The sequence below is a fragment of the Bufo bufo genome, chromosome 4 (assembly GCF_905171765.1).
Source record: "Bufo bufo chromosome 4, aBufBuf1.1, whole genome shotgun sequence".
Taxonomy (NCBI): domain Eukaryota; kingdom Metazoa; phylum Chordata; class Amphibia; order Anura; family Bufonidae; genus Bufo; species Bufo bufo.
In genome coordinates this window covers 258,921,803-258,949,469 of record NC_053392.1, presented here as the reverse complement: position 1 = coordinate 258,949,469, position 27,667 = coordinate 258,921,803, and the positions used below count along the sequence as shown (strand labels likewise).

The 27,667-nt window shown below is 41.7% G+C and overlaps 1 protein-coding gene across 1 annotated transcript in view; it reads left to right on the top strand.

Moving 5' to 3' along the window:
* The window catches only part of CSMD1 (CUB and Sushi multiple domains 1), a 2,494,699-nt gene that overhangs the window by 1,857,737 nt on the left and 609,295 nt on the right, over nucleotides 1-27,667 (top strand). The window contains exons 30-32 of the mRNA XM_040430026.1: nucleotides 3,527-3,721; nucleotides 11,323-11,439; nucleotides 12,896-13,009. Coding sequence (XP_040285960.1) covers nucleotides 3,527-3,721; nucleotides 11,323-11,439; nucleotides 12,896-13,009 — 426 coding nt within the window. The remainder of the gene's footprint in view (nucleotides 1-3,526; nucleotides 3,722-11,322; nucleotides 11,440-12,895; nucleotides 13,010-27,667) is intronic.

Sequence of the window (27,667 nt, the reverse complement as noted above, 5' to 3'; positions counted from 1 at the left end):
TTAATCTAAGGTTAGTTGCCTGCCAGTGTGTGTCAGGCCGACTTCAACTGACTGTAGTGTGCCCACTGCCAGTGCCCACCCCTGTCATCCCGAGTGGCACAGGACTTTGCTTAAAAAATAGGCACTTAATTTTTACACTTTAATCTAAGGTTAGTTGCCTGCCAGTGTGTGTCAGGCTGACTTCCACTGACTGTAGTGTGCCCACTGCCAGTGCCCACCACTCATACCGGCTGGCACAGGACTTTGCTTAAAAAAGGCATTTAATTTTTACACTTTAATGTAATTTCAGCTGCTTGCCTGCTGCTAGTGTGTGTCAGGCCGACTTCAACTGACTGTAGTGTGCCCACTGCCAGTGCCCACCCCTGTCATACCGAGTGGCACAGGACTTTGCTTAAAAAATAGGCACTTAATTTTTACACTTTAATCTAAGGTTAGTTGCCTGCCAGTGTGTGTCAGGCTGACTTCCACTGACTGTAGTGTGCCCACTGCCAGTGCCCACCACTCATACCGGCTGGCACAGGACTTTGCATAAAAAAGGCATTTAATTTTTACACTTTAGTGTAATTTCAGCTGCTTGCCTGCTGCTAGTGTGTGTCAGGCCGACTTCAACTGACTGTAGTGTGCCCACTGCCAGTGCCAACCACTGATACCGGGTGGCACAGTAGCTTGCCGATAAATAAGGCATTTAATTTTTAGACAGTAGTCTAAATTCAGTTGCTTGCCTGCTGCCAGTGTGTGTCAGGCCCGCTTCCACTGACTGTAGTGTGCCCACTGCCAGTGCCAACCACTGATACCGGGTGGCACAGTAGCTTGCCGATAAATAAGGCATTTAATTTTTAGACAGTAGTCTAAATTCAGTTGCTTGCCTGCTGCCAGTGTGTGTCAGGCCCTCTTCCACTGACTGTAGTGTGCCCACTGCCAGTGCCAACCACTCATACCGGGTGGCACAGTAGCTTGCCGATAAATAAGGCATTTAATTTTTACACTTTAGTGTAATTTCAGTTGCTTGCCTGCTGCCAGTGTGTGTCAGGCCCGCTTCCACTGACTGTAGTGTGCCCACTGCCAGTGCCAACCACTCATACCGGGTGGCACAGTAGCTTGCCGATAAATAAGGCATTTAATTTTTACACTTTAGTGTAATTTCAGTTGCTTGCCTGCTGCCAGTGTGTGTCAGGCCCGCTTCCACTGACTGTAGTGTGCCCACTGCCAGTGCCAACCACTGATACCGGGTGGCACAGTAGCTTGCCGATAAATAAGGCATTTAATTTTTAGACAGTAGTCTAAATTCAGTTGCTTGCCTGCTGCCAGTCAGTGTGTCAGGCCCTCTTCCACTGACTGTAGTGTGCCCACTGCCAGTGCCAACATCATACCTGATCGTATACACACACTGGATGTTTTAAAGCACGTTATTCCAAACAATTTAGGAATGTTAGTTGATTTATGCCCTTTATGGATTAAAACCCGACTCTGCGTCCACTACGTAATTTTCCATGGGAGTTTTGCCATAGATCCCCCTCCGGCATGCCACAGTCCAGGTGTTAGACCCCTTGAAACAACTTTCTCATCACTATTGTGGCCAGAAAGAGTCCCTGTGGGTTTTAAAATTCGCCTGTCTATTGAAGTCTATGGCGGTTCGCCCGGTTCGCCAGTTCGCGAACATTTGCGGAAGCTCGCGTTCGCTGTTCGCGAACTGAAAATTTTATGTTCGCGACATCACTATTGATAGGTAGTCAAGGCCCGGATTAGGGTTTTCTAGGAGGTGACCTGTTTCTTCTCTAGTTTCCAGGCCCAGTTACTGTTCCCCTTTGCTCCTGTGTTCAGTGTGGAGTTTCCCCCCACACTGATCGTGACAACAATACAGTCCTGATCAAAAGTTTAAGACCACTTGAAAAAAGGCAAAAAATCTTATTTTACATTGTTGGATCTTAACAAGGTTCCAAGTAGACCTTCAACATGCAACAAGAAGAAATAAGAGTGCGACAACACATTTATTGAGCATTCAATTAATTGAAAATAACAATTAAACTGAAACAGGCTGTTTTTCAGCTGATCCAAATTTTAGGACCACATGCCTTTAAAAGGCCAAATCTGTGCAAAGATGTTGATTCATTGTCATTTTCTGTCAGGTAGTCACACGTTGTGTTGGCAAAGGCAAAAAAACTCTCCCTTTTTAAACGTGGTCGGGTTGTTGAACTGCATAAGCAGGGTCTCTCACAGCGCGCCATCGCTGCTGAGGTGGGACGCAGTAAGACAGTCATTTGGAATTTCTTAAATGATCCTGAGGGTTATGGAACAAAAAAGTCAAGTGGAAGACCCAAAAAAATTTCATCAGCACTGAGCCGGAGGATCCAATTGGCTGTCCGTCAAGACACTGGACGATCCTCGACCCAAATTAAGGCCCTTACTGGTGCTTACTGCAGCCCCATAACCATCAGACGGCATCTGAGACTGAAGGGCTTCAAAAACTAAAAACGTCTTCAAAGACTTCGTCTCCTTGAACGCCACAGAACTGCTCGTTTGGACTTTGCAAGAGAGCACCAAACATGGGACATTCAAAGGTGGAAGAAACCTTGATGGTCCTTATGGGTTCTAATGTTACTGGCATGACAAGCAGATCCCACCTGAGATGTTTTCTATTCGCCACAGTGGAGGGGGGGCCATAAAGGTCTGGGGTGCTTTATTCTTCAGTGAAACAATGGAGCTTCAGGAAGTGCAGGGCGTCAAACGGCCGCTGGCTATGTCCAGATGTTGCAGAGAGCCTTCCTCATGACTGAGGGCCATCGTCTGTGTGGTAACGACTGGGTTTTTCAACAGGACAACGCTACAGTACACAATGCCCGCAGGACAAGGGACTTCTTCCAGGAGAATCACTCTTTTGGCCCATCCTGCGTGTTCCCCTGATCTAACTCCAATTGAGAACTTTTGGGGATGGATGGCAAGGGAAGTTTACAAAAATGGACAACAGTTCCAGACAGTAGATGGCCTTTGTGCGGCCGTCTTCAGCACTTGGAGAAATGTTCCCACTCACCTCATGGAAACGCTTGCATCAAGCATGCCGAAACAAATTTTTGAAGTGATAAACAATAACGGCGGAGCTACTCATTACTGAGTTCATGTTTGGAAGTTGGATTTCTGTTTTGGGGGGTTTAGTTTTTTTTTGGAGGTGTTGTGCAAAAATTTTGATCAGCTGAAAAACAGCCTGTTTCAGTTTATTCGTTGTTTTCATTAAATTGAATGCTCAAAAAATGTTTTGTCTCACTCCCATTTCTTCTTGTTGCATGTTGAAGCTCTTCTTGGAACCTTGTTAAGATCCAGCCATGCCAAATATGATTTTTTTGCCATTTTTCAAGTGGTCTTAAACTTTTGATCAGGACTGTATATGCAACTGAATGACTTTAACAACTGAATATCAAACACATATGTTTTGTGAACAGAGCCTTATGCATGCTTTGCATGAATGTATATATATGTATATATATATATTTGTATGAATATTGATATACTAAAATAATTTATTTTATAACAGAAAAACCACGTGAAGCTTGTTTTGATCCTGGGAACATCATGAATGGTACTCGCATTGGTACGGACTTTAAACTTGGATCTACTGTTACATATCAGTGTGATCCAGGTTATAAAATCATTGATCCGGCAACCATTAGCTGTTTGATTGGTACAGATGGGAAACCTGCATGGAACAAAAGCTTACCATCATGTAATGGTATGTTTTACAGAAAGCTGACATTTACTGTATCTATTTTAGGCTTGAACTCAGACTAGTATTATGCTATTAGCCAAGTGCCCATCCATTCAACCTCAATCTTATTTTGGGTAATTTTTTTTTGCAATTGTACTAGAATATGTATATGCTAAATTATTTAATTCTTAATATATACATATATATATATAGAAAAAATGAACTCCGCAGCACATCCAGATAATGAAAAAGTAAACAGAAGCTTTATTCACCAAGCATGCGACGTTTCAATCCTCTCAATGGGATTTTTCTCAAGCAGTGCTTGAGAAAAATCCCATTGAGAGGATTGAAACGTCGCATGCTTGGTGAATAAAGCTTCTGTTTACTTTTTCATTATCTGGATGTGCTGCGGAGTTCATTTTTTCTACACAATTTGGAGGTGGATCGCCTACTCAGCCGCTGGCACTCCGTTTGTACTATATTGACAGTGGTGCTGGCCACATTTCTCTATTTTTCATATATATATATATATATATATATATATATATTAGGATCTGTTTAGTTTCCGTTTGGGAGACTCTGTGGAGTCTTGAACGCAGATGTGAAGCCTTTAACGCAGATTTGAACAGACCCTAAATGTTTCATAAATGTGTAATTGCAGAAAAAAATTATTAAATATTTATTTTTGGTCTTCTTGTGTATTTCATTGATAATTTACATGTCATTATTTATTAATATGAACAAATTTAATTTTGATTATAATTTGTAATCTATAATAAAACTCTTATATAACATTATAAACCCCTTAACACATTATCAAATACATGTATGTCATTATGCTTAAGGGTTGTATGGACCAGTTTGTTGCACTATGCCTGCTCAATATACGGTGGGTGCCAGCTGTATAATAAAACAGGTACCCGGCCTCAAAAACAGGATCAGCAATGATGCTGAACTCAGTCTATTAACTCCTCAAATGCCTTGATCAATAGTGATTGTGGCATATGTGGAGTTATGCTGAAGTAAGGGGCACAGCAAAAACATAGGGCTCCAATCGGTTACCATGCCAGCCTGGGGACTTCTGGAGATTCCTAGGCATGTCATGGTTAACTGGCTATAAAGCAATGTATGAGGCACAGCTCAGCAGGTAGTGTCTCAGAATGCCAAAGACCATAACAGTATTTTATTACAGTATTTTGGACAAGTGATCAAAAGATTTCAGGGTCCAGTCCCCCAGTGGTCAGAGCTAAGCTGGTCATGTGGCAACAGCTCATTATTACAGATCACAATATGCTATTTTGAGGTTCTGTCATCACCCTGATTTCAGTAGTCTGTGTGATGTCTGCCATTTTGGGGTACTCATGACATCTCCCTGACATCTGCCATACATGTATGGAGAATGTCTGGTCTTTAAAGATCTTCAGAGTGGAGTGAGTGCCATAGTCGCCGAGTGCTTGCTATTTTATACATTTAACCCCTTAGATGCCATGGTAAAAAGTGACCATGGTGTCTGATAGGGCTAATACCTGGAAGCGCAAACTTACATGTAAGGAACACCTCCACTGGGCGGAGATTGGGGAAGGCATTCATACATAGTAATGAGCCTGAGCCTGTACTATGTTTGCAGGCTCATTACTTGTATAATACATTTAAGGCCAGCAGGTGACAGCACTGAACTATAATATAGTGATTTCTGTAGAGAATAATGGACCAAATTCCATTATTGTATACAATCAGCAATATATAAAAAAAATATTAAATATAATATAATACAAATATGCATAAAAATATAAAAATTCTAATATTCCCTTACCCAAAAATAAAAATTAACTGTGTGTGAAAATGCTTGTACTATAAAATATTAAGAACTTATCCCATACGGTGAATGGCCAATTCACAGGTTTTTCATCACTTTACTTCCCAAGAAACTTGAATTAAAAGTGATCAAAAAGTGATACACATCCCAAAATCATATTAGCAAAAACTGCAGATCATCCTACAAAATCGAGCCCTCACAGATCTCCATAGACATTACTACATTACTATAAAAAAATTTAGTCAAAATCGTGGTCAGAATATGGTGATGACACCATTTTTTTTTACCAACTATGCATATGTGGTAACTGACCTGGAGAATGAAGGGCACAAGTCAGTTTTACCGTATAGTGAACGTTGTAAACCTGTTCCCACTACATTGTATACCATATTAAACTGTGCTATTAGACAGTATAACTTGTCCCACAAAAATAAAGCCCTCATATGGCTATGTGAATGGAAAAATAAAAAAGTAAGGTCTTGGGGAAGGCAGGGAGTGAAAAATAAAAACGCAAAAACAGAAAAGAGTTAAAGTAAATTTGTCACCAGCAACCTCCTTATCCAACTATCTACATAAGATACATAGCAATGGTTCACCTGATTTAAACATTGTTTTTCTTTTGTTCATCAAGTTAACATACTTTTTTCTTAAAATGCAAATTAGGCCTTTGCTATAATGAGGGAATCACCATTGGTCTTCATGCGCTTGAGTGTAACAAGACCAATAGTGATGCCGTCATTGCACTAAAGGCCTAATTTCCTATCAGACACTCACCTACAATGGAATCCTTCAAAAGAAACCTGAAAACCCACCTCTTCAGATAAGCCTACAACCAGTGACCCTGCTGCCTCTATACTGCCATGACCAACTTTACCCTCACCTACTGTGTCCTTCTCCCATACCATGTAGATTGTAAGCCCTCAAGGGCAGGGCCCTCTATCCTTCTGTACCAGTCTGTAACTCGTCTTGTTTATGCTTAGTGTGATTGTCTGTATTATGTATGTATACCCCTTTTCATATGTACAGCACTATGAATGGCGCTTTAATAATAAATAATAATAATAATTTGCATATGAACAAAAAGAATTACAACTTAGGAACATAGCCTCAATTAACAAAAGAAAAACAGTGCTTTAATCAGATGAGCCACAGCTATGTGTCTATGCAAACAGTTGGATGACACATTCCCTTTAAATCTAAGGCAGCATAACCTGGTGACAAATGTCAAATCTGCAATATGAAGAGGAGAAAGTAACAGAGTTGCGGCCCTCACCAGGATGTAGATAGGTATCTTTATTGAAGCTTCCTTGGAAGTCGATACATTAGGGCGGACACAATGTTGCAGGCGGTGACGGCCGTTTCGCGCGTGGGATCGCGCTTCCTCAGGCCGGAGAGGCCTGGCCTGAGGAAACGGCCGTCGCCGTGAAACGGCCGTCACCGCCTGCAACATTGTGTCCGCCCCTAGATCCCTAATGTATCGACTTCCAAGGAAGCTTCAATAAAGATACCTATCTACATCCTGGTGAGTGCCGCAACTCTGTTACTTTCTCCTCTTCATATTGTGAACTTCTGCCTGGCATCTTCCGTTGCTGAGCACCACGCATTGGATACCTTTATACCGCACGAATGCTGACCTTGATATTTACTAGCGGTCTCATCAGTGGGGGCAGTGCCGCCGTGTTTCTTCCTCTCCCAGTAAATGTCAAATCTAGTTAAGAGTTCCACTAAACCCTTTCACGCACGTTGTCTATTGTATGTCATAGATAATAGGAGTCCAAGACGCATCTAGCCATCCTCTTAATGCTGTTTCCAAACCATTTTGATGGGGTTTCCATCAATTTCTAACCTTTTTTTGTGAACCAGACACCCTCTCTTCTTCAGAGCAGGGGGTGCATGGTTTGATGCTCGGGTCTCCCATTGACTTTGATTGTATTAAATTGTACTCGAGCACCCGCTGTATTTGACCGAGCACTGCAATGTGCGGAGCATTGCGATGCTCGAGCCGAAAGACAGTTCGGCTGAGCATGCTCGCTCAACTCTAATATGTACCCTAAAATTATACCAATATAAACTACAGCCCATCCAGCAAAAAAACAAGTCCCCACACAGCTACATTGGAGAAAAAATATAAATGTTACGAGCCCTAAACTAATTTCAGCAAATTATATATTAGAAAATTCTGATGCTGCTCCTTCCTTTCTGAATGCTGCCGTGCCCCCAAACAGTGGTTTATGACCAAGTATCAGGTGTTGCCTTTTTTAGGAAAACATGCATAACAAATTGGAAGCATTTTCTCCTGTTAGCCCTTCTGAAAATGAAAAATTAGGGGCTAAACCAACTTTATATTGGAACTAAAAGTTAATTTTTCATTTTCACAGCAATGTGTTTCTAAATTCTTTGAAACGCTTGTTGGGTCAAAGCATCCACTTCACCACTAAATTTATTCCTTGAGGGGATCACTTTTTGGGGTTTTATTTCTAGGGGTACCTCAGGGTCTCTTGAAATGTGGCATGGCACCTGAAAACCATTGCAGCAAAATCTTCCCTCCGTTAAAAATATGCGCTCATTTCCTTCTGCACCCTGCCGTGTGCCCACACAGCAGTTTACGACCACATATGCGGGGTTTCTGTAAACTGCAGAATCAGGGTAATAAATATTGAGGTTAAGACATTTGGACCGGCACTCAAAACATTCTAGAAGTAATGTGGAACCACAAAAATTTATTATAAAATCGCAATGTACCTAGGTACTATACATCTATCTATAAAATATATAAAGTATTACATATAGGATAAATAAAATATATAAAAATAGAACATCAATAGAGCACTCGATTGTTGCTTTGGTTTCCTACAGAGACGTGTCTATATAGATAAGAGTCCCAGTAGCAAGTGTCTAATATCAATCTGTATACGTAGGACTTCTCACTTTGATATATTTCTTTTCACTTCTTTTCACTTTTTCACTTTAGTTGCAAATGTAAATCGGATAAAATAGACCTACTCTATCTTCTCTGAAAAATTTCACATGTAGAACACTAATTAATAGTTTTTGCACATATACTACAAAAAACGCAGGTATAATGACTCTTTATAGTTCTAATGTGTATATAACACCTCATTACATATTTATAAGTGACAGTGTCACTAATATAGTGATATTTTTGAACCCTTAATGGGTTACTACCAGTGATCGTGTAGAAGTCAATACATACAATGTCTGCAGTGATGAACCCACGGTTCAGATAAACCCAAAAATCTCAAAGTCTGAGTTCATACCGGCTGGGAGAAGGCTACCAAAGGTATTGAGGTTTCTTTGGCTGTTAACCCTTGCTGTGTTACAGGAAAATAGGATTTAAATGGATAATCTGCCCTAAAAAATGAAATTTTAAAATTGCTCCTCCATTTTGCTTTAATTCTTGTGGAACACCTAAAGGGTTAAAAAAAGTTAGTAAAATCAGTTTTAAATAACTTGGGGGTGTAGTTTCTAAAATGTGGTAATTTATAATGGTCCTTAAAAAAGTGGGTTTTGGAAATTTTCGTAAAAATTAGCTTTCAAACTCCTAAGCCTTCTAAGTTCCTAAAAAAATAAAATGACATTTACGAAATGATGCCAACATAAAGTAGCATCATTATGGATTCCGTTATCATGGACCATAACAGAATTCTATGACGGAATGCATAACGGATCCGTTATGTAGGCCATAGACTTCTATTATGATGGAATTAATAACGGAATGCCTCTAAAGGCATTCCGTTATGCATTCCATCATAGAATTGTGTTATGGTCCGTGGTAACGGAATCCATAACGCAAATCTGCTTTTACCAGCAACCGAAGCGTGAACGAATTTCAAAATATGAAATTTGCTGATCTCTAGTAATAACTATTGTGGGGTTTCGCTCTGGTAGACAGTTCTTTGCATCAAGCAGTTCAGTGTTTTATTCACACTTTAGGCAAGTGGCAAAACAAGCAGTCATAATCAAAACAAAAAGTCACCTTGCGGTGTTGGTGGTAATTCACACCATGCGGCAAATCTGCCTCAAAGAGTCCTTGACCATAGCAGCACCAACCTGTTTTCATGCCAAACAGGTAGCAAGCCTTCATCCAGATGCAAGGCTCCTAGATCCCAACACAGAGACATGGCTTCTGAGCCCAGCTGCCTATTTAAGGACAGCCAGGTGCTGCCAAAACCCGGTCCGGCACTTAAAATCCGGTCCGGTATTTGACCTCACCTGGCTGTAAATCAGCCTAGCAGCACATGCTGGGAGGAAAATACCTGTTTTCCCAGACAGAACCTCTCATTGTGTCACACTATCTTATGCAGTATCACTATCCTTCTTAAAAGCAAATACTTTCTAATTTTGAAAATAGCAAATTTTTCCAAATAAAAATCCATATAAAGTGACACAGATTTTAAAAATGGGGCTCCAGCATTTGTCCAAACAGGCTGTCGTTTGAAGGGGTTAATGAAGAAATGTTACAGGCTACCTCTGTTTGCCTCTGCCTTAGTATACCTATACTACAGTACAATCTTTGGGAGCAATTTATTATTTGTGTTGTTTTTTTTAAAATCAGTTTTCAGTCTTTCTTTGCTTTGTGAGGTTTATGAAATGGCGCAGTAATAATATATTTGTGTAATAGTATACCAGGGGTTGCTTGGCATGGAAATGCAACTCATAAATGAGACCTAAAGGTGTTCTAGTCTGATATACTGACCTGCTTTTCACTCCACATTTGAAAGTGGCGAAGATCACCAAATGTTGAAAAAAATACACACCAAGGGGCACATTTATTAAGACTGGCGTTTTAGACGCCGGTCTTAGTAAATCCCTGCACTGGCGGTTGATCGCCAAAGTGATGTAGAGGATAAGGCTTACATTTAGACCATTTTCTATGCCTAAACCAGACATAGAAGATGATGAATGAGATGGGCCTACCAGCCTGTACCCTTTCCTGCCGACACCACACCCACATTTTTAGACCTGGTGGGAGTGGAGAAGAAGTCGCAGATTCTGCCACATTATTTGGCATATATCTAGTCATAAATATAATAAATCTTAACCCCCTAAATGTCATAACTGGTCATCACTTGGGACATTTTACTCCACAAAACTGGCATAGCTGACGTGTTTTGTTCATATCATTTTTCTCCCTAGTTTGATTCCCTGTGTAGCATGGAGTAGCAGTAAATTGTTATGACAGATGGAATTTCAAGTGATCACTTCTTCTATGTAGATAGTAGTCAAATATCATGACTTACAGTAAACAATCAGGTGTTTGTTACGCAACCTCAGCTTGAAGAATACACTACTCCATGGCTGTTTTATCTTGCCTACACTCCAGAATTCTGGTTTCAAAAAGTTGCCAAATGGGGTTTTACACCTTTTTGGACTCACTTGTGCAAAAATGTCATGACTTTTTGCATTTTTACACGACTCACTCCAATTTTGAAATATAGATGGGGAAGTGTATATGGTTAGCTATGCTAGTGAATTTCAATCCAGATTTTTCAACGAGTCTTTTTTTAAAAGTCTCAAAAAATTCTCACTCTCACTCCAGTGGTGGGGTAGAGTGGGAAAACTGGAGGAGCTTTTCTAGACAAAAGTGTTAGGTTAATGGATAAGGCAAATTTATCAAACATGCAACATTTGATAAATGTGGCATAAAGTACTCTAACACAGGCTCAAGCAAAACTGACTTCAAATATTGCCCATGAATATGCTATTACTGCTGCCGACTTTTGGTGACACTCTATTGCAATTCATGTTGTAAAATAGCATTAAAAAAAATCACCTTTTCTTGTTTCAGCTCCTTGTGGTGGACAGTATACAGGGATGGAAGGAGTGGTTTTATCTCCAAACTACCCAAATAATTATACTTCTGGGCAAATTTGTCATTATTCAATAACCGTTCCAAAAGAATTTGGTAAGTTATAAATAAATGCATAAAATGTATGTAATGCTATCATGTGACATTTTTAGGAATATATCCTACATTTTAATTCTAAACAACATTTAATATGCAGATTAGAGCTATATAATTGTATTTATTTATTTTATGTACTTATATAGCGCTACTATATTCTGCAGCACTTTACAGACACTAGCATCCAACTGTCCCCAATGGGGCTCACAATATAAGGTCCCTGTCAGTATGTCTTTGGAGTGCGGGAGGGAATCAGAGTACCCGGAGGAAATCCACGCAAACACGGGGAGAACATAAAAACTCCATGCAGATGTTGTCCTTGGTTGGATTTGAACCTAAGGCCTGCTGCAAGGCACCAGTGCTAACCACTGAGCCACCGTTATTGTGAATAAAATACAAATAAATGGTATAAAAAATAGAAGCAAGCATTTGTGAAATAATTACTCATCAAATTCCAGCGTGGTACTGTAATAGGGTTCCACCGTTGTCATGACATTTCTTCCATCTTAGATGCCACCACTTTCATGACATTTCTTCCATCTTTGAAATTTCACAATCATCTGTGAGTGGTATTATTGAAAAGTGGAAGCATTTAGGAACCACAGCAACTAAGTCACAAAGTGGAGACTACATAAAGTTACAATACAGGGGCACCAAGTACTGGAGGGCATAGTATATAAAAATCACCAATTCTCTGGTAATTTCAGACTTCCATGCAGTACCTCGTCTGGCATTAACAACAGCACAAAAACTGTGTGCCAAAAGCTTAATGGCATGGGTTTCCATGGTTGAGCAGCTGCATAGAAACTGTCAATCACCAAACACAATGCCAAGAGTTAGATGGAGTCGTGTTGGTGTAAAGCCAGCTGCCTTTGGACTCTTAAGCATATGTTCTGTGGAGTGACAAATCATGCTTTTCTATCTGGCAGTCTTATGCATGAGTCTGAGTAATAAAGATGCCAGGAGAATAATACTTGCCTGACTACATTGTACCAGTTTTGTGGAAGATAGATAAAGCTATGGGCTTGATCTAGGCCCCTTAGTTCCAGCAAATCTGTGAAGGCAAATCTTAATGCTTCAGCATACCAAGGCATTTTGGACAGTTGTATGTTTCCAACTTTGTGAGAACAGGTTTGGGAAGACCATTTTCTGTCCCAGCATAGCTTTGCCCCAGTGCACAATGCAAGGTCCAAAAAGGCATTGTTGGGTGAGTTTGGTGTAGAAGAACTTTACTGCCGTACACAGAGCGCTGACCTTAACTCCATCGAGCATCTTAGGGATGAACTTGAATGGAGATTGCGGTCCAGGCCCTCTTGTCAAACTGTGTCCTAACTCCATATCAATGCCTAAGGATTTAGAATAGAATGCCATAAATGCTTCTTTAAGTATAATGCGTAAGTGTCTCAACACTTTTATCCATATATTTACTTTTACAATTTTGTTTCTACAATTCTAGTTGTATTTGGCCAGTTTGCCTATTTCCAGACATCGTTAAATGATCTGGTAGAACTTTTTGATGGAGCTCACTCACAGTCTAGACTGCTCAGTTCTCTCTCTGGCAGCCAAACAGGTTAGTAAGTTAATTTATCTCATTGAGCTTATTTTATTTACAACCCGTGATGTCAATTACAATATTATATATGCTCTCTATTAGGTAACACATTTCAGGTTTTAACTTCTACTATGCAGATAAAAAATAATAATAATTCTGTCTGGACGTTCTTTATGCGCGACCAAACGACTGGACCGATCTTCACTAAATTTGGCATACAGGTACATCAGGTGTCCAGGAAGGTTTTAGACCGGGTCTCAGCTCTCAGCTTCCTGAGATATTCTCAAAAACTGAGCTCCCCCTCCAATACAAGCCTGCAAGTCTTTCTCTTCAAATCCCAACTGCTATAAACACAGTTTTACTCCAGGTTTCCATAACAACCCAGGCATTTTTCTTTACTGCTTAAAGGGGTGGGGAATGTGGAGGTCACTGTTATTAAAGGGACGGGCATAGTGGAGGTCACTGTTATTAAATGGGCGGGCACTGTGGAGGTCACTGTTATTAAATGGGCGGGCACTGTGGAGGTCACTGTTATCAAAGGAGCGGGCGCTATGAAGGTCCCTGTTAAAGGGGCGGGCACTGTGAAAGTCACTGTTAAAAGGGCGGTCACTGTGAAAGTCACTTTTAAAGGGGCGGTCACTGTTAAAGTCACTGTTAACCACCTCAGCTCCCCTAGCTTAAACCCCCTTAATGACCAGACCACTTTTTACAATTCTGCACTATTCTACTTTCACTTTCTCCTGAGTATGGCGATACCACATGTGTGACACTTTTTTCAGCCTAGGTGCGCAAAGGGGCCCAAATTCCAATGAGTATCTTTACGATTTCACAGGGCATTTTTTACGCATTTGGATTCCAAACTACTTCTCATGCTTTAGGGCCCCTAAAATGCCAGGGCAGTATAAATACCCCACATGTGACCCCATTTTGAAAAGAAGACACCCCAAGGTATTCCGTTAGGGGCATGGCGAGTTCATAGAAGATTTTTTTTTTTTTGGCACAAGTTAGCGGAAATTGATATATATATATTTTTTCTCACAAAGTCTCCCTTTCCGCTAACTTGGGACCAAAAGTTCAATCTTTCATGGACTCAATATGCCCCTCAGCGAATACCTTGGGATATCTTCTTTCCAAAATGGGGTCATTTGTGGGGTGTTTGTACTGCCCTGGCATTTGAGGGTCTCCACAATCATTACATGTAGGGCCAGCATTAGGAGTTTCTGCTATTCTCGTTATATTGAGCATACAGGTAATGAGATTTTTTTTTTCGTTCAGCCTCTGGGCTGAAAGAAAAAATCAACGGCACAGATTTCTTCATTCGCATCGATCAATATGGATGAAAATATCTCTGCCAAAAATGTGCAAAAATAAAAAGAGGGGAAAGATACAGGAGGTTCTCGATGATCTCTTCCTGAAATTTGAGGAAGGATCTTGTTCTCCCAGCCTTACTGTAGAGAACAAAACTATTGTACATAGCCAATTGAATTAGGTATACAGACACCTTCTTATACCAGCGTCTGGTCCTGCGGGAGAGTAAATAAGGAGCCAACATCTGGTCATTGAAGTCCACCCCTCCCATGATCAAATTATAGTCGTGGACCGGGAGGGGCTTTTCAATGACACTGGTTGCCCGTTCAATTTGGATTGTCGTGTCTGCGTGAATGGAGGAGAGCATGTAAACGTCACGCTTGTCTCTCCATTTCACCGCAAGCAGTTACACAAGGCAGCCCTCTCCCCCCTTGCAAAACGGGTGGTAACGAGCCATTGGGGGAAGCCCCGGCGACTAGGTCGCGCGGTGCCACAGCAGCCAATCTGTTCTAGAAACAAATGCCTGAAGAGGGGCACACTTGTGTAGAAATTGTCCACATAAAGGTGGTACCCCTTGCAAAATAAGGGTGACACCAAGTCCCAGACTGTCTTCCCACTGCTCCCCAGGTAGTCAGGGCAACCGACCGGCTCCAGGGTCTGATCTTTACCCTCATAGACAGAAAATTTGTGCGTATAGCCTGTGGCCTTTTCACAGAGCTTATACAATTTGACCCCATACCGGGCGCGCTTGCTTGGGATGTATTGTTTGAAGCCAAGGCGCCCGGCAAAATGTATCAGGGACTCGTCTATGCAGATGTTTTGCTCAGGGGTATACAAATCTGCAAATTTGGTGTTAAAGTGGTCTATGAGGGGCCGAATTTTGTGGAGCCGGTCAAAAGCTGGGTGGCCTCTGGGACGAGAGGTGCTATTATCACTAAAGTGCAGGAAACGCAGGATGGTCTCAAATCCTGTCCTGGACATGGCAGCAGAGAACATGGGCATGTGATGAATTGGGTTTGTGGACCAATATGACTGCAATTCATGCTTTTTTGTCAGGCTCATGTTGAGGAGAAGGCCCAGAAAAGTCTTAAGTTCGGAAACTTGGACGGGTTTCCACCGGAAAGACTGGGCATAAAAGCTTCCTGGGTTGGCTGCTATAAATTGAGTGGCATACCGGTTTGTTTTTGCCACGACTAAGTCAAAGAGCTCCGCAGTGAAGAACAGCTCAAAAAACCCCAGTGCCGATCCGATCTGAGCTGTCTCAACCCAAACTCCAGACTGGGCGGTGAAAGGGGGAACTACTGGTGCGGCTGAAGATGGGGGATGCCAATCAGGGTTTGCCAGCACCTCAGGGACTCTAGGGCCTCTACGGGCCTGTCTGTGCAGTGGCTGCGACGGGGGAACTACTGCACGTGCCACCGTACCAGCTTCAACTACCCTTCTGGTGCTCGTCACTTCACCATGTTCTACGGCAGTGCTGGTACTAGGTCCACTCTGCTGCCCTTGAAGCGGATCCTGCGCAACCTGTGGTCTAGCAACACGGGGCCGGGTACGCCTGGTGGTATCAGGGACCTCAACCTCATCGTCCGAACTTTGGGTCAGACTGCCACTGCTTTCTACATGTTCGTATTCCTACTCGCTGGATTCGTCAGATGAGGGGTCCCATTCCTCATCCGACTGGGTCAGAAGCCTGTAGGCCTCTTCAGAAGAATACCCCTTCCTTGCCATTTGGTCAACTAAATTTAGGGGGTATTCCCTGAGACTACCCAAGAAAAAAAGTAAGCCTGTCTTACAAATGGGAGGCTAGCGAAGTACAGGAAGCCGCTGTGATTGATAAAAAATATCAAAACTGATTTTTTTATCGCCGCAGCGCTTGTGTAGTGATTGTGCAGTGATAAAAAAATATATATATTTTTGTCACTACGGCGGGGCAGGCATGGGTGAACGCATGTGTAGGCGACCGATCAGGCCTGATCGGGCAAACAATGCGTTTTGGGTGGAGGGCGAGCTAAGATGACACTAATACTATTATAGATCTGACTGTGATCAGTTCTGATCACTTACAGATACTATAAAAGTACCAATGCTGATTAGCGATATGCTAATCAGCGAATCGGTGACTGCGGTGCGGTGGGCTGGGCGCTAACTACCAAAGGGGCCTAAACTATCCTAAACCTAACAGTCAATACTGGTGGAAAAAAAGTGAAAGTTTACACTGATCACTTTTTTCCCTTTCACTAGTGATTGACAGGGGTGATCAAAGGGTTAATTGGGGTGATGGGGGGTGACCTGGGGCTAAATGTGTTGTGTTTGGTGTACTCACTGTGATCTGTGCTCTCTGCTGGGACCAACCGACGAAAAGGACCCAGCAGAGAGCACAGAAGCCATTTAACACATTATATTTATAAATATAATGTGTTAAATGGCTTGTGATTCGATTTTTTAAAAGTCACCAACCTGCCAGCGCTGATCATTGGCTGGCAGGCTGATGACGAACTTCTCCTGCAACTTTTCCCGGCCCACACTGCGCATGTGTGGGCCGGCTATGCGCGTCATCTCGCGTCTCGCGAGATGACGCGCCGATGCGTCCAGGAGGAATAACCCAGCCGCCCGCAGGACGCATCCCTGCGTTAGGCGGTCGGGAGGTGGTAAAGGTGCGGTCACTGTGAAAGTCACTGTTAAAGGGGCGGTCACTGTGAAAGTCAGTGTTAAAGGGCAGCCACTGTAAAAGTCACTGTTAAAGGGGCGGCAACTGTGAAAGTCACTGTTAAAGGGGCAGTCACTGGTAAAGGAGCGGTCACTGTGAAACTCACTGTTAAAGGGGCGGTCACTGTGAAACTCACTGTTAAAGGGGCGGTCACTGTGAAAGTCACTGTTAAAGGGGCGGTCACTGTGAACGTCACTGTTAAAGGGGTGGTCACTGTGAAAGTCACTGTTAAAGGGGTGGTCACTGTGAAAGTCACTGTTAAAGGGGTGGCCACTGTAAAAGTCACTGTTAAAGGAGTGGCGACTGTGAAAGTCACTGTTAAAGGGGCAGTCACTGTTAAAGGGTTGGCCACTGTGAAAGTCACTGTTAAAGGGGCGGTCACTGTGAAAGTTACTGTAAAAGGGCCGTCACTGTGAAAGTCACTGTTAAAGGGGTGGTCACTCTAAAAGTCACTGTTAAAGGGGCGGTCACTGTGAACGTCACTGTTAAAGGGGCGGCCACTGTGAACGTCACTGTTAAAGGGGCAGGCACTGTGAAGGTAACTGTTAAAGGGGCGGCCACTATGAAGGTCATTGTTAAAGGGGTGGTCAATGCTAAATGGGCGGTCACTGCTAAAGGGGTGGGCACTGTGGAGGTCACTGTTAAAGCGGCAGGCAGTGTTATAGGAGCGAGCACTGTGAAAGTTATTGTTAAAGGGGCAGGCACTGTGGAGGTCAATGTTAAAGGGGCGGGCACTGTGGAGGTCATTGTTAAAGGGGCGGGTACTGTAGAGTTCACTGTTATGGGGAAACTGTCGATTTCTATTTACGACACACGGAAACATAAAATTAAATAGATGAAATATACCTGTGTGAAGCCGGGTCCTTCTGCTAGTATATAAATATATATAGTATTTGGATTGTTGCACTGTAATTTCATTTTCAACAATATTTCACAAAAAGATGAGCAAATTTGCAAATAATCTATTGAACTAATGTACAAGTTTTATGAAAATTCATTACTTTTTTTTCTTAATTTTCGTACCTCAATGCTATTAAAATTCTGCTGCATGAGGGCCGCAGAGAACAGCTTGTAACTCAAAATTAGTAACTCAGAATCAGTTGACAAATAGAGCTGTCAAAATTCCAACCCTTCTTTAACTTTAATGACTCAACTATCAAAGCATCTTGTGGCAGAAAGTTTCATAGTATCCCTGCTCTTACAAAAGATGATTTCTAGTAGAATTCCTTCCTTCCTCTAGATTTATAAGATACCCTATTGTCATGGTTAGAAGCCTGGGTTATTATAAAGATTTCTGTACTATTCGTTTATGTACTTTTTCATTGTAATTAAATCACCTCTAAGCTGTCTTTCCCATTTAAATAGCTCCTAGTTTGATAACCTATCTTGGTACTACAAATTAAAAAGAGAGAGAGTCCAGCTTCCAAATTACGTGGTAACCTTAATAATTCAGTGCAGTAAAAACCAAAGACAATCCATGCCTACGCATTTCGGATCCTATAATATTGATCCTTAGATATGACATGTCATAATTAGGGATCAATATTATAGGATCCGAAACACGTAGACATGGATTGTCTTTGGTTTTTACTGCACTGAATAATTAAGGTTACCACGTAATTTGGAAGCTGGACTCTCTCTCTTTTTAATTTGTAGTACCAAGATAGGTTATCAAACTAGGAGCTCTTTAAATTGGAAAGACAGCTTAGAGGTGATTTAATTACAATGAAAAGGTACATAAACGAATAGTACAGAGATCTTATAAGAACCCAGGCTTCTAACCATGACAATAGGGTATCTTATATATCTAGAGGAAGGAAGGAATTCCACTAGAAATCCTAGGCATTGTCTGTGCCTCCTTCTATTGGCTTCAGGTGAGCGCACCACCCGCGTTTTCTTGTCTTGGTACTACAGTCCACCCATTTTTTTAATTATCCCCTGTTCTGTATGTTTATTATTATAGTTAATTTGGCCAAAAGAGATAGAGAAAACTAGTGATGAGCAAACCAGTACATCCTGCTTTGGACTAAGCCAGTTCTTTAATCTACATAACTCATATTCATTCAGATTCTTAACTCTGTACATGCATTAGAATGTATTGCCTACGATGAGGCTCTTTCAGTATGGCCACCAGTAATGCAAGACTTCTGTTGCAGATGCATTAATGTATTATATAACAAATCCAAACTCAAAGCTTGAGTAATCTAAGACTGACTGGTCAACACAGACATGCTGCCATACACTCCAATTAAAAAAGTGGTAAATTATAGTCCATATTTCCCTGACAACTAGTTTACCTTAAAGAAAATTTCCAGCTGAGTTGGTAGTGGGCTCAGAGAGGATTGAAAGAATGGGTTCTCATCCTCACCAATCCCCCACCCCTAAATTTCTAATGGCAATCTCCATTTCCTGTCCTAGCTTAAAACATCAGAAATGCCAGGAAAGACCCATTGAATGGTTTTGGTGGGTCATAGTAATGGCAACTGATTGGCTGACCAGTTCTTTCCTGGCATTTCCAGTATATTAATCTGGTACCAGCAAGTGGAGAGCAATATGAACTGGAGAGGAATCAGAGCTTCAGAGCTTGGTAAGGGTGCGTACCTTTTATTTTATGTTGTTAAACTGCTTTGAGTCTGCTGCAACCAATTTTATTTGGCTGGAAACCACCTTTAAATGATTCACTTTTTCAGCTTAAATCTGGATTGTACCTCTTAACTAAACCATCCTGACAGTTGTTACTCTACGACAATCCTCATCTCACCCTGAATTAGTTTTCATATATTTCTCAAAATATATTTACTAATAAGTAGTGTTGGTCGAGCACCAAAGTGCTTGGGTGCTCGAGTAGAACACCTCGGGATGCTCGGGTGCTCTACCGTCACCTGAGCACAATGGAAGTCAATGGGAGAACCCGAGCATTAAACTGATGTCTGACTGGTGCTGCAAGATGATAATTCAGAGGTGGAAGTGGAGGAGAAGGCGCAGGAGGAAAAGAGGGGGTTACAGCCACTAACGTAGGTGGTGGCGGAAACCCTGATGGAAGTAGGACCCTCAATCCTTGGCGTCGGTAGCACCTGTGCCATCCCAGTTTACGACTATCTCCCGGCCTCTACAACGTTCACCCAGTGTGCCGTCAGGAAAATCTAGCGTCCCTGGCCAAAAACACTTGTCCATGTGTCAGTCTTTAAGTGGACCTTCTCAATAACTGCGTTGGTCAGGGCACGGGTGATGTTACGAGACACATGCTGGTGTAAGGTTGGAACTGCGCACCATGAAAAATATTAGCGGCTGGAGACAAAGTAACACGGGACGGCCACCGCCATCAGGCTGCGGAAAGCCTCAGTGTCTACAACCCTAAATGGCAACATTTCCAGGGCCAGCAATTTGGAAAGATGCACATTTAGTGCTATGGCCTGTGGGTGGGTGGCTGGGCTTTTGTTCAAAGGCCTAGGGTATAGACATCTGTACGCTCTGCTGGGATACAGAAGTGGATCTGTTAGCTGATGGTGCTTGCAAAGGCCTAGGTGCATGGCAGTAGTCATCCGGGCCTGCGTCTTGGACAGGGGATTGGCCAGCATGGTACACAGGGGAAGAGGAGGCAGTGGTGTGACCCGCAGACATTGATTGTGGACCCAGGCGTTCGGCCCACCTATTACGGTGCTTTGATGCCATGTGGCAGATCATGCTGGTGGTGGTGAGGTTGCTAGTGTTGATGCCCCTGCTCATTTTGGTACTGCACAGGTTGCAAATGACAATTCTTTTATTTCATTTATTGGCAAGGGAGATTTCCGCAAGGGGGTGCTCCGGGGAACAGTTGCGGGCCTGTTTGGTGTGGCCCACCTTCTCCCTTTTGCCACCCCACTGCCTCTTCCAGCCTGTTGCGGTGCTGCGGATCCCTCCCTCTCTGTATTGCTGTCCTCACTGGTCTTGCCACCTTTCCAGGTTGGGTCAGTGACTTCATCGAACACCACCTCCTCTCCCACTTCCTCATTATGGTTATCCTCCTTACTTGTTGACCTAACAACAACATCAGTTAGTGAAGACTGTGTCTCATCCTCATCATCAACCTCTTGAGACACTAATTGCGGTTGACTTATTGCCAACTGTGTCTCATCATCATCATCCACCTCGTGAAACACTAATTGCTGTTCCCCACCGTCATCTTTATGTGACTGTTGATGCTCAAGCGTTTGTGAATCAGGGCACAATATCTCCTTATGTCCCTCTTCAAGCAGGCTTGTCAAGAGTTCCTAATTAAGGAATGGCGCTGAAAAGAGCTCCTCGGAATATCCGAGTGTGGGATCACTTGTTTGCCAAGACTCTACATGGGGGGAGGAAGGAGAATCAGGGTGAGGATTTTGTTGACCAGACTCTTGGCTACTGAGACTGGACTTTGTGGAAGACAGGGTGATGCTTAACCGACTAGAAGCATTTTCTGCTGCATTACAACCGACCACCTGGTCGCACTGGTCTGACTTCGAGAGTGGTGTCCTGTGCCGCCCTGCAAACTGGGACATGAAGCTAGGTATCGTGGATAAGTGTGTTTCTTTTACTCTGGCAGCAGGCACAGTTTCACCGCCCCCAGGACCACTGCCTCTGCGTGCACCATCAGCAGAACAGCCTTTTCCCCTTCCCTTACTGCTCGCCTTGCACATTTTAAATGGTATATATGCTTGCAAGTATGTCACACATACAGTAGCGCAGGTTTTGTAAGTGTATGCACAAAAAAAGTACACAGAATGTCACAGATATTTTTAGGATGCACACTGCACAACATTGTTATATAGGAGATGTAGATAATGTCGCTGTCTGCAGCATCTATGAAAAAAGTACACTGAATGTCACAGATGATTTTAGGATATGCAAACGTTATACAGGAGGTATAGCTCAAGTAATGTCGCTGTCACCAGCGGCTAATAAAACATTACACTGAATTAATGTCACTGATATTTAGGATGTGCAAACGTTATACAGGAGATGTAGCGCAGGTAATGCCGCTGCCACCAGGAGCAAAAAAATTACACTGAATGTCACTGATATTTCAGATACTAAAACGTAGCGCAGGTAATGTAACTGTCCGCAGCGGACACCGTCTACGGAAAAAGTACACTAGATGTCACAGATATTTTTAGGCTGCGCATACGTTACACAGAAGATGTAGAGCAGATAATGTCGCTGTCACCAGCAGCGAAAAAAATTGCACTGAATGTCACTGATATTTCGGATGTGCTAACGTTATACAGTAGATGTAGCACAGGTAATGTAACTGTCCGCAGCGGACACTGTCTACGGAAAAAGTACACTGGATTTCACAGATATTTTTAGGCTGCGCACACGTTACACAGGAGATGTAGCGCAGATAATGTCGCTGTCTGTAGCGGCCAAACAATTGCAAGCTATTTAGCGCAGGTTGCGCTAAAAATATATCTTGCTGCCAGATACAACAATAATCCTTAAAAGGACTTTTGAGTCTCTTTAACAAATCCACACAATTTATTGCAGGTTGTGCTAATAATTATATTGCTGCCAGATAAAACAATAGTCCTTAAAAGGAATTTTGGGTCTCTAACAAGTTTTTTCAATAAAATATTACTATTTCACTCCCTGCACTATCTGTCCCTTCTTCAGCACAGCTCTCCTTGACTAAGACTGAGCCGTACACGTGTCATCTGGTGCTATATAGCACCCGATGACGTGTTCCGGCCAGCCAATCACTGTAATGCCAGTAGCCAACATGGCTGCAGCATTACAGTGAATGGTAGTACTTGCCTGCACATTTATTGGCTGCGGAGCAGGCAATAAACTTGCGGGGAGGAGACTAGGCGAAACACCGCGATGTGCAGAGCATCGCGATTCTCAAGTAAAATTTGTGTTTGGCAGAGCATTAATAATTCTAATAAGCTGATCACAAGGTTTTCCAATGCTGAAATCTTTGTAATCAAATGTAATCACTGGTGGCAACCGAAATGTTAAATTGTCCTGCAGTGTCACAATACTTGGCTCTCTGGATGCTATATAGACATATGGGGTCATTTACCAAACTGGTGTAAAGTAGAACTGGCTGAGTTGCCCATAGCAACCAATCAGATTCCTCCTTTCATTTATCAAATGTGCTATCCAAAATACAATGTGGAATCTGATTGTTTGCTATGGGCAACTAAGCCATTTCTACTTTACACCAGTTTGATAATGACTAGGGGTGAGCGAATTTCATATTTTGAAGTTCGTGTGCTGGTTCATGTTGTAGTATTTACTGAATTGCGTTATGGATTCCTTTATCACGGATCATAAAGCAATTCCATAATGGAATGCATAACAAAGTGCCTTTAGGGGCATTTCTTTTATTCATTCTGTCATAATAGAAGTCTATGGCCTACATAACGGATCAGTCCGGTTTACATTATGCAGGAGAGGACTCCAGCATAATGTAAACTGATCCATTATGCAGGTCATAGACTTCTATTATGATGGAATGAATAACGGAATGCCTCTAAAGCCATTCCGTTATGCATTCCGTCATGGAATTGCGTTATGGTCCGTAGTAACAGAATCCATAACGCAATTCAGTAAATACCACAACACGAACCCGCACACGATTTTCAAAATATGAAATTTGCTCATCCCTAATAATGACCTTCATAATTTCCATGTCATCCAATGCTCTCCACTTTAGTTAATAGAGTCTGAACAGAAAATTATTCTTTATTAACTCAGAATTCACTTATAATATATTTGGAAATGGGATTTAAAAATTAGTCTACCCCTTTAAGTTAATGCATTTGCTGCCCAAAAATCTAAAATACTAAAGACGATATAATTTTAATGTTTTAACAAATTTACTTCTAAGTATCACAAATAACTGAAAAAATTCCCTATTCCTTTGAAATTCTTGCCATGATCACATTATCTGAATTAAATTGTTTTGCATTAAATTATCAATGAACATAGCACCATTTACTATCATTATATATATTTCACTTCTAGCAGATGCCCAGTTAGTTCCCATAATCATACTTTTGAAGCATGCATTTTAATTTCCAAAGTCGTTTCATACTATTTTTTACTACAATTTTATCACATTTATATAAAAGAGAAAAAAAGAATAATTTACAGAGAAATATAGTCAAAGTCAAATATAGACAAAGATAATGTTCTCCAATTCTCCAGCTAGTAAAGGACTGGAAAAACTTTTGAAAACATTTTTTTGCAATAAAAACATCACGTTTCCTCCAGTAAAGTAGAAAATATATTCATACACTTGTAGAGCTGCTAAGGTTTCAAAAGAGATCTGAAATTCTAAGGACAAAATACAAATAACATCCTTATTAAATTAAGTAGTGAAAAAGTCAATACATTTTCCTTTTAAAGTTAATAAATGACTAAAAAGATGTTCAACTAATTAGCAATAAACTTTTTAAGAAAGTATGTTTCCTGTTGTATATCTGCTTGTCATGCAAGATAACTAGATGTCAATATAAAGAAACTGTATTACATTCAATTCCTATATTATAATTTTAAGAGGGAGTAATTCAAATATATTCAAGGATGCCAGCAATGCTTAAAGCCCACTGGCAAACTATAGACAGCTGTTTACTGCTGTTTATAGTCTTCCTTAGGGGTTTAAGCCAAAGTTTGTAACTAAACGGTCTACAGCATGTTTATAGGTTGCAGGAGAGTTAAATGTAGTTTACTTTCCCTCGTCTTGTCCTTGGCATAGGTTTAGATAATTTCTTGCACTATAAAATTCAATAGACAGTAATGTTTCTATTGCAGGATAAAACTTACCAGGAAAGATTAAAGGACCTTAACATGTATAGCATGGAAGAAAGACGAGACAGAGGGGATATGATAGAAACTTTTAAATACATAAAGGGAATCAACAAGATAAAAGAGGAGAGAATATTTAAAAGAAGAAAAACTGCTACAAGAGGACATAGTTTTAAATTAGAGAAGCAAAGGTTTAAAAGTAATATGAGGAAGTATTACTTTACTGAGAGAGTAGTGGATGCATGGAATAGCCTTCCTGCAGAAGTGGTAGCTGCAAATACAGTGAAGGAGTTTAAGCATGTATGGGATAGGCATAAGGCCATCCTTCATATAAGATAGGGACAGCGGCTATTAGTATTTAGTATATTGGGCAGACTAGATGGGCCAAATGGTTCTTATCTGCCGACACATTCTATGTTTCTATGTAACAGGAAATTAAGAAGGTAAAGCATGATCCACTGTAGAACAATATGCTGCAATATTAGACCTGTTTGACACAAACATATTGCTATATGGCGCCCATGCATTAATAAGTTAATATCTAACACAAGAGTTTCTAGTTAATTGCCACCAGCATTCCAATTTACCCTTGTGTCACTACATTTTAAATTGGATTGGTAAATTTGCCTCATGAGTTCCGGTTTTGAGCAATAAAAAAGTCTTATTTGTCCTACACATACCATATAGTGTGTTTAGCTTGTGATCAGTGTCAAGTGGGTTACGTACCTTACATAAGAATTGAGGGCCAACACTAGAGTTATACAAAATATGTACATATCTATTTTAATTGCCTGTTGCAGGAACACTCCCAAAAGTTAAAAGTCTTAGCAGCAAGGAAACTTTGATGCTTTTTTTTTTAATAAATCCATATCAGATTGTGGATACACCTCATCTGGATCCGTTTTACTCTACTTGTAATTGCAAGTGGTGTATTTAACAATTAAAAAAACAATAGGCTGCACATACCTGATAACTAAGCCCTACAACAGGATCTGCATGTAGGCTGCACCTATATTTGCCAAGCTATGCTTGTACATGCTATTAAAAAAAAAAAAAAAGAATTATGTACAGGTGGCCTTATATGAATATGAAAATAAAAATATTTCCCGAATACTAACTGAACACCTATGCACAGATTATTTCAATGCTTTAGTTATACAATAATGATGGTGGGTGTACATTTGCAGAGGTGTGAAGTCCTAATGGACTACTCACAATTCCAAAATGTTTTTTTTTTCCTCTTATGCCTTGGATCTAAATTATGTCTAATACATTGTACATTTTATCATGAAAGAAATGAAATTGCCCGACTAACTTGTAAATACAATTTATTTAATGGCTCTTTCCAATATATAACAATTAGAGATTCGTTTTTTTTTTTTTTATTCACTTCGATCCGAATATATTTGCGGCGAATTAAGTTAAAAAACTGCTATTTCCTGGCTGCAGAGAGCCTTTATAATGGTGTAGAACACTGTGCCTTGTAGTAACACGCATATGGATTCTGCTTTGGTAGTGAAATAATACTGTGAGTCCGTATGACATGCAGATGACAGGCGTCGCTCTTAGAATCACTGCACACTTCACTTATTTGGGCAGTCACAGGGCCAAAACTGACCAAATAAATCAAGTATGAACTCAGCCTTACAGGTCAATGTTAGCGCCAAGAAGCGCACTCCTTTTATAGCGTCGTCAGCTGATTCCACATAGATGTCAACAGAACCTGTTCTATTAAATGCATATACAAGTAAAGCCCACTGACAGAGTGGAGAGGGTGTCAGCAGTAAGTTTCTGTTGACGTCACTGATTAAATTGCCCTTCCTCAGATCCGTCAGAACAATAACCCACAAAAAACGGATCCTGTCTGTGGAGCATACGCCTTCACTTGGTCAGCATTTGCTCAATAATCCATTAGTATTGCTAATGCCATAAAAAACAGGAGTGGAACTAAAACAGAGATGACACGTGAATGGAATATTTTCATATCTTCTGTGTTTTGTACCTATGACATAGTGGTGAGGTGGAAGCAGCATTAGAAGACCACAGAGTGGCCCAATGACAGGGTCTGGAGGTGAAAGCAGTATGAGGAGGGCACCAAGTGGCATAATGACAGAGTCTGGAAGTGGCAGCATCAGGAGAAAGCCACCGAGTAGCACAATGACAGAGTATAGAGTTGGTATCAATGTGAGGAGGCCACAGAGTGGCAAAATGACAGGGTCTGGAGGTGGCAGCATTATGAGGAGGCCACCGAGTGGCACAATGGCAGAGTCTGGAGGTGGCAGCAGCATCAGGAGAAGGCCACCGAGTGGCACAATGACAGAGTCTAGAGTTGGCAGCCATATGAGGAGACCACCGAGTGGCACAATGACAGAGTCTGGAGGTGGCGGCATCAGAAGCATCAGGAGAAGTCCACTGAGTAGCACAATGACAGAGTCTGGAGGTGGCGGCAGCAGCAGCAGTATTAGGAGAAGGCCATCGAGTGGCACAATGACAGTCTGGAGGTGGTGGCAGCAGCAACATTATAAGAAGGCCACGAGTTGCACAATGACAGAGTCTGGAGGTGGCAGCAGCAGAATCAGGAGAAGGCCACCGAGTGGCACAATGGCAGGGTCTGGAGGTGGCAGCAGCAGAAGCATCAGGAGAAGGACACTGAGTGGCACAATGACAGAGCGTGGAGATGGCAGCAGCAGCAGAAGCATCAGGAGAAGGCCACCGAGTGGCACAATGATATAGTCTGGAGGTGACGGCTACAGTAGCATCATGAGAAGGTCACCAAGTTGCACTATTCTGCCACAGATGTACGTTAGAGATTATCCCCTGATTGGTTGTGAGTGATAGCCCCTGTACAAGCAATGGTAGATAGCTGAACTCACTAATATCTCCAGATATAGGCA